At 41.8% G+C, this 11,918-nt stretch overlaps 1 protein-coding gene across 1 annotated transcript in view; it reads left to right on the top strand.

The window, feature by feature from the left end:
* The first annotated feature begins 132 nt into the window (after window positions 1-132).
* NKTR (natural killer cell triggering receptor) overlaps window positions 133-11,918 on the top strand; it is a 56,740-nt gene continuing 44,954 nt past the window's right edge. The window contains exons 1-2 of the mRNA XM_019508065.1: window positions 133-241; window positions 8,975-9,049. Of these exons, the coding sequence (XP_019363610.1) occupies window positions 184-241; window positions 8,975-9,049 (133 nt within the window). The 5' untranslated portion in view covers window positions 133-183. The remainder of the gene's footprint in view (window positions 242-8,974; window positions 9,050-11,918) is intronic.

The following is an 11,918-nucleotide window of genomic DNA, read 5'->3' as shown; positions in this document are numbered from 1 at the left end:
GGGGGCGTGTGTGAGTGGGAGGGTGTATGTTTGGAAAGGGGGGGGTGTACACCCGCGTGTGGCTAGATACCCCATGCTGTAAGCCGTGTGCGGAGCAGGAGGGGCTGAGAGGAGGGCACCTGGCTCACCCTTCCCCTGCTCTCTCCTGTGCCCAGGGCGTGAGGCCGGGAGACGCGGGCTGCCATGGGCGTGCAGGACCGGCCCCAGTGCTTTTTCGATATTGAAATCAACCGGGAGCCAGGTAAGAGCCTGGGGCATTCTCCCGCCCCTCTGCCCTGCCTGTGGGCAGAGAGGATGCCCTTCGAGTGGGGCAAATGCTCTCATTTTGGGACCCAGCCTTGCGATCGGGCTGCATGGGCCGTGTGGTTTTGCAGAGAGGTAGTACTGCGTAGGCACAGGGCGGCTTGGAAGCAGCAGGGGGGTAATCCTGCCTCAGCCTGGGGTTGGATTAGATGCGGTCCCCGGAGGTCCCTTCCATCCCTTCTCTCTGATTCTGTGATTTAATATGCTTTGAAGAGCAGTAGTCCTGGATGGCTTCATAAAGGTGGTTCGGCTTGTGTCTCATTCCGGAGCCCGCAAACTGCCAAAAAATGAAGAAAACTGGGGAGAAAATTACAGCTGTGCAGTTTATAAGCTCCTAAAGGGCATTTACTGCTCTCCTTAATGCCGGTCATGGACGGACTAGGTGGTCTAATAGGTTTCTTTCATCCCTAGCTCTTGGTTTTCATCATCATTATGATAACAGCTTTTATAGGCATTGAAAAACACAAAGTCTTTGCTATTACTGCCTTCCTGTACACCCCTGCTGAAATAAAAATGCTTTAGGCTTTCAGTTTAACTTTTCTGTGATTTCCTGAAAGCTTTTAACTTCAAGATAATGGCTTGGATCTGTTCCTCCCCTCCCCTCCCTCCCCCCACTTCTATATGCAGGGGCTAATTGAGGCTATGTGGGTTGCTTCCAGTGTTTCCTGAAATCTTCTGGAGTAATCTCTGTATCTGCAGGAGATTGTTATAGTAAGCACAGTCAGCACCGTTGACTGAGAAAAGCACTGTTCTCTTTACTGTTGTACTGTTCCAAAAACAGGTGACAGTGCATTAAACAGAACTTCATTATTTCTGCAACTTTAAATTTGCTCTTGAAACTGAACGGGGAGCGTTTATAACATATTTAGGGAGTAGAGGTACGGGGGTGCTTGTGTGTCTCCAGTTTTTAGTCTAGAGGGTTTATAACTAAAAGAAACGATACAGTTGCCATCCTAAAGTTTGCTTCTTCATTCTTTGCTCTTCTTTTTGTTTCTCCCATTCTGGAGTTATTTATTGGATCACATTAGATTTTGGTTTCTCTGTTCTTTTCCTGCTTTGTGTCTCCTCCTTTAGCCACATTTCTGCTTCCATTTTTATGTCCCTTGCTACCTTCCCTGCCCTCTGTTACAGTCATTTGTTTTGCATCCACAGGAGGAAATAGAGTACCAAGCTGCCGCTTTTCATTCCTGGCTGGCTTCGGTTGGTAATGTTCTAAGAGAGGACAAAACCATAGCCAGCTTTTGAGATCACTTCATTAGTGGTGCTAAGATGCAATACTTTTATATCCAGCCTTTCCCCTTAATGCAGAGCTTGTCTGTATAGAACAGGGGTAGAGCTTTGGTCCTGTTCAGTGCTGACTTCATTCCTTCTCTAAGTTGAATGAACCCCACAACTACACAGCAAGTTGAAACCTGGCCATACATTTATTGAAACTGATTAATGATTTACAGTTTTGGGGAGAAAACCATGCTGACTTGCAAACATTAAGTTCAGGACTTGTAATGATGTGGTTCTCCCCCTTGGTGTATAATTATCCTCCTGAGTTTGCCATAAAATTGTGCTTTGAATCCAAGCTTTCATTCCAAATAAATAAATAAAGTTAACTCTGGAGCCGTGTTGGTTGTGAAGATAACCTGCAAAGTCTGAGTCAAGTATAAGCACTACAGCAATGTGTGCACACACTGATAAACAATGTGTACTATTCTTTCTGTGTTGGTAAGATACTCGTTCAGCAATCTGAGAACAGCTTAAGTGTCAAAATAACTAGTGATTATGCTGGTGTTTTTTTTTTAGTATTGATATAACAATAATGTGCTTTTTCATCGTTGAGTTTAGGGAAGATGTTGGGGAAGGAAGCACTGATGCATTTAGTTATCAAAGTTGCAATAGTGGGTAGACAAACATCATCAGTTTTCCTCCTCGTATACTCATGGATTTGCAAAGTGACTTTTTCCCAGAGAATGGAGGAACTGGATGTCGCATCAAAAACGTCATTTGCCTCCTGGATCTTAACATGTGTAGTTTGCTATATCTTTGTGGTGCTGGAAGCTCCAAGATCCAAGTCTTCCACCTAACTACCAAAACAGACAGCCTTCCCTTTAACAGGCTTTACAGAGAAGTTATTCATTGCCACCACAGGTATCTGCAGCAATTCAACAAATGGGAGCAGTGTAAAAGTGATTTTAGTGTTTAAAGTAAATAGAACATCTCCCAGGCTAGCCAGTATAGTGTCTCTTGTAAAAGGGCAGACAGATTAGAGTGGGCTCCACTGCCACACATTTACATTTGTAGTACAAATAATACAAGTGGCAGGAGTTGTTAATAATAACAGCAACAACTCTTTTAGCCATTATAGCTTAATTCAGGTAATTTAATACTGAGCATAATTTCTACTTTACTGATAGCTTCTTGAATTAAACTTTTTAAGGCAAGTATTTGCACTGTGCTATAGATTGTATTCCAGGGCTGTCCAGCTGGCTGCCTGTGGGTCGCACGTGGCCCATGACGGGTTAGTTTGTGGCCCCTGGGCTCCCATCCAGCTGTTGTTCCCCTCATTGCTTTGACTGCAGCTGGGGTCTGCAGATTCCTTCTCCCTCCTTTGGCTTCTGCTTCCTGTGCCTGCCCCAGGGGTGGTGCAACAGCCCACAGCGCAGGGACTCAGGATGCCTGTGCAGTGCAGCAAGGGAGCCTCCGTCTAGGTAGATGGGGGGGTTGCTGAGGTATGTGTTCAGCATGGTGCAGCTGGGGGGCACGTGCAAGAAGGCATCCACGCTATAAGGGACCTGGGGAGCTTGTGCCTCATGCTGGTTTAGTCCACGTGGCATGCAGCTCCTAGCTGCTTACAAGTTGGACGGCCCTGTTGTATTTTTCTTTTTTTAAAGCAAGCTTTGGAAACCGATGTTTGTCACTGCAACTTGAAATTTTAATTACTGCCAGGAAATTTGTTTTGTATTTCTTTATCATCATGTTTGGTGCGTTACAAAACCAATTGCAGTATAAATTGAAAGTATACCAAGAACAAGTACTTTACTTTCTAGTTATGCTACTAATATAAAATAATGCAGCTTATTTATTCTTGGTATGCTTTTTACCTTTTTTGTAAATCTAACAGGAAAAACACTAAATTGTACAAAACATGAAGATGGACTAATTTACAGGACATGTTTATCCTGATAAATCTGGAACAGTGGTGTACATGGACTGAATGTAATACTGTAATTTAAAAACCCAGAGGTCAGTTGTGTTTTAATGCCACAGTCTCTTTATCCAGTCTCTTCGTCCTCTGGAAAGCATACGTCATTTAACCATCTCATTTGCTGCATCCTGTTCCTGCTTTTTCCCCTCAATTCAACTTATTTTTGTCTTTCTCAGTCTCGCTTGTTCATTCTGACGCTTTTTCCAGTTTCCATTTTTTCTCTTCTCATTTATCCATCCTTCCATGTGGGCATCCCCATTCAGTCAGTTTTCACTTCTCGTTCAGTCCCTTTCTTTCTTCTAGCCTTATTCTTCACCCCACACCTGGTGTGTATGCTTTAGTATTTAGCCGCTAGAGTCAGATATGCTGCCTTGGTGGAAGTAAGTGTTCACCATTGCAGGTGGATTTGGAAAGTAATAGGAAGGGAATTACACTCTGGGGTCTTCACTTGTCTTTCAGGGGCCAGATCAAATGACTATGAGAATTAATAGATGAGGTTTCTGAGACTGCAGAGGAGAGAGCTGTGCTCACCGGCAGTCTGAGTGAAACCGCGTAGAGATTTGAAATAAGAGTATATAAAGCAAATTAAGGTTAGTAACTCAAATTAAATGGAGACTTAAACAGAAGCTGATGCTTGGAGAAGACCAAGCAGTATATTCTTACATTTTCATGTAACTTACTCATTTGCAGAATAGCCCTAGTCATCTTAAAGTACTACTGAATATGGTCACACTTGTGGGTAGCACTGGAGACTGCTGACTTCTTTTTCTAGGTTATTCTATTAAGTAAAGTAGCTGGTCTTTTTTTTTAATTTTATTTTAACTTTGTGCTTTGGTTGATTCCTCCCTCCCCTCCCCCCAATAATGTCAGACTTCCAGGAATATATTGATGGCTCTTTTTTTTTTTTTTTCCTCATTAGCACTAGTTTAAATATTTTGTATGTGCTCTTCAAGCTTGTAGCAAGCTGCCATTGCAGATCTCAGGCAGAAGAATGTTGTATATCACTCTCTTACTATCATGGGCCCACACTTCACCCGTTCAGCAAAGGGCTTGTGGTGATTAGAGAGACTACTATAATTTTCCTTGGATCTGGTTTGCACTGAGGTGGGAGGCTGGTCTTGTAACAGGCACATGCAGAACAGATTTTTAAAAAATTAAAGAATTTTTTTTTTATATTCAAATTCCTTTTTGTTTTAAATTAAACCTAATTTAAAACTGAAACTCTACAGTAAGGGTTGGGACTTACTGTAATCTAATTTAGTAAAATAATTTAAACAAAAATGTATCTGGAACAAATATGCATTGCTTGAAAGTTTTTTAAAGGAAATCAAATTAACTGGAGGAAGTCACTGGCTAAGCACCTGGAACCAGAGTTGGTTGAATCGGTAAAACAGTTTTGATAGCAGGTACATCTACTTAATCCTTCTTACAAATTTAGTTTAGTTTAAATAGTTCACTCAAAGTTGAGAAATTGATTAGGATCCAGAAAAGCAAGAATCTCTCCCCGCCCCCCAAACCACTGATCTGTGAACAGAATACTATGTGCTTGATTACTGAACAAACACGATATCATAATCTTGAAGGACATGGTAGTCAGAAACCATCAGCTCTATTTAAAAATTACAGGCAATACTTTCTTTGTTTAATAAATCAGTTTTAAATGCAAAACTTGTTTTGCTAAAAAGCAAATAAATGTGCTGGATGCATAAAATCAGTTTAACTAATAAGCATGTCTTAAAAATGTTGACTTTCTGTGGGGTTTTTTAAATTCCAGTTTCCATCAAAAGCAACTCAACACAAATCATATTAAAAATGCCTAGTAACTTAGAAAGGTCATTCCTGATTTTGTTTAACATAATGAAATGTAAAAGTAAAGCATACAAATAAATGCACGTTGAACTGTGTCACAGCATTTAATATACACATTTAAGCAGTATGGACTGATCTGAAGGGATCCTAGTTGGAAGCAAGGTTTCTCTGATTGTAAGCCATATAGCAAGTTATACAAGGGAAGGCTGAGGGAGCTGGGCTTCTTCAGCGTAAAAAACAGAAGGCTGAAAGGGGACTTGGTAGCAGCTTCCTGCTACATCAGGGGAATACATCAAGGGCTCAGCGAACAACTGTTCACCAGGGCACCGTTGGAGAAAACCAGGAGTAATGGCCACAGACTCCTGGAAGACCATTTCAGGCTTAACGCTAGGAAAACCTTCCTCACAGTTAGGGTGTCCAGACTGAAATAAACTTGCTCCAGAGGTGGTGCAGTCACCTACCCTGGGTATCTTCAAGAGGAGACTGGACAGTCACCTAGTACAGGGGGACTGGACCCGATGATCTTGCGAGGTCCCTTCCAGCCGCTTACAATCTATGAATCAATCTATGTAAACGAGACTTCGTTAACTTAAATCGAGGTTTGCCATGTTTCGTGCCATTAAAATTATGTAGGCAACTGACTTACTGTTTCAGTTGTATAGTTGCCTTTGTCTGCTACCCAAATGAGCATCGTTGAGTAGTTGTATGGTTAAAGAACTTTGTCAACAGTATCTTGTCCTACCAGTGGTCCCACAAAATAACCAGGTATGGTTCATTGTCTTCACTTTGCAGTTAGGACCTTTGGTTAATGTATGGTGGTCAGTGAGAAATTATGTGGGTTGGTGGTAGTCCACTAGTCCAGAAAGTGTTTTTTTGAAAGCCATTACTGTAAGAACTTTACGGAACATTTTAACTAAGTAAGGTCAGCCTGCTTATCCCTGTGTTCCTAAAATACAGGCCTGGAAGGGGTCTCAGAAGTCCTTCTAGTCCAGCCCCTTGCTCCAGGCAGGATCGTACTCCTCTAAACTGTCCAGGGCAAGTGTTTATCTAACCTGCTCTTAAATTTTAAAGAATAGCATTTCCACAACCTCTGTAGGTGTAACCTGTTGCACTACATAACCATCCTTATTGATATATTACCTCAAAGTATTTTGCTGTTAACTGATGTTCAGGAAAATTAACTAAATCCCAGCAAAGGTTGATATTAAAGATGGGACCCTTAAACGGGTCCTGGGACAGATTCTGATCTTTCAGAGAGGCTTGATTTAACAAACGTTTCGATTTTTCCACCCCCCTTTACTTTCTGAAAGAGAGGAGCCGCGCTCTTCTGTTTTTGCCCCAGTCCTTTCTTGACAGGGAGTAGGGGTGGAAGATGAGACCTATCACTCTGCCTTTGGTGAGACTTAGGCTGTTTGTAGACAACATAGTTTAGCGGGTTTAAAGCGGGTTAAATACCTTTTGCACTGCTTTAATGGCATTGCTGTTTGCACATTTGGCAGCGTATTACGTGTGAATTCCGGCCGCTGTAGCACATTCGGTGGCATAATGCACCTTTAAATGACTGGGACTCAGCTAATGACTTTGGGGCACTGCAAAGTAAAACACCTCTGAGGAGTTTTAGTTTCCTACCCTGCGGCCATGGAGGGAAGCACTGGGCTCCCCCCGGCTCAGGGACCACTCTGCCCACTGGCGGCTCCCCTCTCCTCCCCACCACTGGAGAAGCAGGTAAGGGTTGGACTCTGACAACCGGGTGTACACGACACAGGGGTGTACTTCTGAACAAAACACCACTTCAATTTATGGAGAATTAACCCCTCTGTGTCATCTACAAATGCCCTTAGTGCTCACTATAGGGTAGAGAGTCTCCTGACTTTCTCAACCAGAAAATTGTTGCAAATGGTTTCTAGCTAGTTATTTCTTGTCCCCCAGTAAAATTAAAACTGAATTATTAGAGGCCACGGTATTGGATGTAATTCTGTTTCAAGAGATGTTTCCAGTGCAGGAATATAAAAAATAACTCGATTTTAATTTGTTGTTAAAATTTGAGCAATCCAGTTTTTTGGCAGCATTGAACTATTTCCAGTCTTATACCACTAGAGGGCATTCTTTAATAAATGCTCACCAAACTCAGTGTAACGCCACTTTGTGAGGTGGCTTCGATGGGTTTTTTTTAATTCTTATTTCATAAAATATAAGGATATTAAGGGTTTTTCTTCTAAATCTGTATTTTAATTCTGTTCATCAAGTTTGTAGCTCTGATTTAAATAATTCAGATAGCTGAGACTATATGAAATAGCAACTGTAAACAGCTTCTTCAAACCATTTTCTGTATATTTTGAAAAATATTAATGTGTGTCTGAGTAAAGGTCAGTTGTAATGCGCCGTAACACACTTTTTTTTGGTCTAAGGAGAAATTATGTGAGCACCCTTTTCTTCTATTCCTTCTGGGAGTCTTAAATAGTTTATGTGAAGAGAAAAGCTGTCTTGCCATCTAAGCAGGTAGTGCACTCAGATTCCTGTTACTGGTTAGTTTTATACTTACATAAAGGGCACATACCTAATTTCTAAAATATTTATTAGATGTGTTGCCATCTTTCCCTTTTTCCCCTTGTTTCACCCACTCGGTGTGCTTTTTAGCTTTTGGGGCTAGGAATTGTGATTCCCGTAACAGTGGTACACAATGTGGCCGTGACTTACTGAATACCTGTAAACCTATAATTTATTAGTATTTAGTTATCACTTAAAGGTATGTTCCTATACAAAACATGTCTCCTAACATCTGAGGGGGAATATCCCACAGACCATATGATTTTGCTGATGTTTTATCTAAGGCAGGGGTCGGCAACCTAAGGCCCGTGGGCTGAATCTGTGCTTGTGGTCGCATTGGATCTGGATGGAGAGGATCTGCACCAGGATCAGGCAGCTGAGCCCACCCTGCCACCAGGCCCTTCTCCCCTGATCCCCCCTTTACTCTCCTCCTCTCTTGTGGCAGCGATGATAGAGCTTCCAGCGAGTGGATAGCTATGCTGGGGCCAGGCTACTGGAAGCTACACCAGCATGGCAGCCAGGAGAATGGGTGGGCTGAGTAGGAAGGAGAAACGGCAGCAAGACAAATGCAACTTCCAGCTGCTAGGCCCTAATGGAGTTCCCAGCTGCTTGGCCCCAGCATGGGCACACACTACCTCCCCCTCCCCCTAACACCCGCTCCTGCCCACCACCACTGCCAATATGCTGCTGAAACTCCCTGGCCCACATTGGAGTGGAGCAGAACGGCTCCAGCCTGCAGCTTGTAAAAGTTACTGGCTGTTAATCTAAGGCATAAATTGTATTGCTTTATTTCAAAAAAGTAATTATAGACAAGATGAGACATTTGCTGTAACTGTAACTTTATCATATCTAATTCATTAAAAATCATAATAGCTTCTTAAGATGCTTATTAAAATATTGGCATGAGCTTAGTAAAGTTACTTGGTTTCCATTTCAGGTAAATTATTTTTATTCCATACATATATAAGCCCAAGATTTGTTCTCTGTTTCATTCTGCTTGGTAACATCCTTTCTTCCAAGAAACTATGCCCACAGACTATGCTCCTGTGTTATTAATGTTGCAGAAAATTAACAGCTGGAAAAATCCTTGTAACAAGGTTATTTGTCTCTCTCTTCCAGTTGGTCGAATTATGTTTCAGCTTTTCTCAGATATATGTCCAAAGACTTGCAAGAACTTTCTTTGCTTATGCTCAGGTAGGTTGTATTATCAATTCTTTATAGTTGCTTAACAATTGATACAATTATTTAAGATAACTGCGGTATCATACTGGCTTTGGTAGGTGTAGTGTGTGTAAAATATCCTTCATTCAGAATATTCCATTTCCAAAAAATGCAGGTCCAGGCCCCAAAAACTTAAGAACAGTGTAAATAGCATAAGATGAACAGAAGGTTGGCTTTGTGGACTATGGGTTTCAAAAGTTACAAGGGCATGTAGAGTGCTCAATTAGTGTGCATGTTACTGGTGGGTCGGGACGTCTTTGTAACTTGAGGGGAACCAAAACGATTGTGCGAGGGTTTGGGAGCAGAGAAGGAGTTGGAACTAGATGAGAGTTTGGGATGGCTGTAACACTAAGGTGTTCAGTCACTTTAGGGAAGGATAATAAAAAAGGGTTCTGCTGGAGTAGCCTTCTGTAGTTCCCTACAGTTGAATTTGGATGTGGCGAGAGATCTCTGCAATGGCACTGCAGAAATGAACACTACTGCAAAGTGTAGACATCACCTTCCTGGACATAGATTGAAGAACACATGTTGCTAATAATGATATAGGCTAAATACAATCTAACCTGCAGATAGTAGGCTCATTGGAATCGGAAGACTGCCTGATGAGTAGCCTAGGCAGTAAATCCTTCTAGCCCATTTTAACTTCTTTGAGTGCTGTGCTGTTAGCAGTTCCCAAATTGATTTTGTTCTGTCAGTCTCAAGGCTGGTGTAAGAGGCAAGGTTGTAATGCAGTAATGTAAGGACTTTATTCAGGTGGGAGCAGCTAAAAGCAGATTGACTGCAAACTCCAAGTAACACAGTTACTAAGCCTTAATGAGGTGCAGACAGCTGAGAGCAAACTGTTCGGATGCAAATTAGCATGCAGGTTTAAATTGACTTTAGTGTCTTTAAAATTGAAATCAGTGGGATTTGACGTATTCATCTTTGTATGTACTTGAAAAGCAGTACTGCTTGGGTTGACAAGGTTGTTTGGGTAAATGATGCCTTTTATTAGACCAAATAAATAGTTGGAAAAATTGTTCTTTGCAAGTTTTTGGGAACAAACACCCTTCTAAAGGTATAGGGAGAGTCTGCTGGTGTTTTTTTTGCGCTTTCCCGAGGGGAGTAGAAGCCAATATGCAAAATACAGGTTTGTGAAAATGCAAGTGCATCTCAGTGAAGAGAAAATATATGTTGTTGTTGAGTTAGGCTTCTTTCTTCTTCATGTTGTGAAGTTTCAATTTCACATGGCAAAATTCGGTATCTTTTATATTTCGGGGGGTGTTGGCTATAGCAGTGTCTGCCTGAGGACATAGGCAAAGAAGGTTCTTTGGGTAAATGTGATATCTTTTATTGCATTCTCTGTAGGAGTTACCAAGATTGGATCTGGTCATTTTAAGAAACACATTTCCTGCTAGATTGCATGTATTCTTGCTTCCTGCAGGCCCCCAGTTGGACAGCCCCACCTTGGAAGAAGCTTTTTCTAACTATCAAATTCCTTGCACAGATCTGTTCCCAGCTAATCAGTGTTCCAATGCTAGTATTGAACTTCAGTTTATGTATCTCTTCTTCATCCCTGCTGTGTGCATCACTGAGCAGTATATAGAGCAGTAGCCCCTGTAGGCCTTTGTGCTGCTACACAAACCAAGTAAATCTCTAGTTTCCATTCATGATAGTGGAGTTCTCCTCATTATCCTTATATTTTGAGTCCTTTCCTAGAAACTTCCTTGAGGTAGTGCCCTTGCTAGACCTTAATGACACCATCTTGTCCTATCTCTACTGGAAATACCTTGCCTGAAATGCATTTATCTCTTTCATGGCTGAATCCTGTTACTGATTTATAGTGCTTCTAATGATCAGCACCCAGAACCACCACCACCTCCTCCTCCTCAGCACTTTTCAGCTAATAAACTCAGAGCTCGTAGCAGAAATTCTTACTGACTCCTGTGTGTTCTACCTTGTATTTTGCACTCTGAGTTTAATTTTATTTTTATTACTCCAGTCTTCAAGGGCGCCTATTCTTTCCTGCGTGATATCCAGATCCTCCTTGATAATATGCATCATCAGCAAATGTAATTAGCCTGCACTGACCCTTTTTGTGTCACTGTCATTAACAGGGATCCTGGTTTTCTCTGATTTAAAAAAAAAAAATCCCTAACTTTCAGTTTTAAAAAAAGTAACCCCAAATCCACATTTTTCCATGATTAAAATGAACCAAAATCTTTTGCTGATAATTTATTTCCTTCAAGACAAGTAGGTGCAGCCCATCTGAATAAGATATATGGTTATACTCATTGTGCTCAGACTCTTTTTCAAGTCATGGTGAACCACTACATTGAACACATTTTGACTTCCTCTTCACTCCCACAGCCAGGCAGTGCCTTTCTTCTGTTTCCAGTGATTCCTGTTTCTTCGCCAGCCTAAAATGTCTGGCACACATCACAAAACAGGGCCCTCAGCAGTTCACTCGGAATCAGCCTGTTGCCTCCTCTCCCAGCGTGTTGCATATGATTAGTGTGGCCCTGATGTCCGTGAGGTCTAGCCGGACCAGGTTGTCCTGCGCTTCATCTACATATACATTTTTGGAGGATCCCCAGGACTCATGACAAGAACACCCAGTTCCAGCCATGACTGGGGGCTAGCTTAGCACATGGCTTCTCTGCAGGGGGATCATGCACGTACTGAGCAGGGCTGGTCTATGGGGTCACCAGCCCAATGAACCATATGGTATATCATGAGTCTTTTGGCTTTGGACTAATAGCATGCATAGTTTGTATAAGCTGATACAGGAGTGCTGCTTAAAAGTGTGTTTATGGAGAACCAGTGCTAAAACTTGCAGCAGTTTAAAAAAAAAAAAAAAAAA

This window comes from Gavialis gangeticus, unplaced genomic scaffold (genome assembly GCF_001723915.1).
Source record: "Gavialis gangeticus isolate Ggan-Ray unplaced genomic scaffold, GavGan_comp1, whole genome shotgun sequence".
In the NCBI taxonomy this organism is placed as follows: Eukaryota; Metazoa; Chordata; order Crocodylia; family Gavialidae; genus Gavialis; species Gavialis gangeticus.
This window is presented reverse-complemented; position numbering and strand designations above follow the sequence as displayed.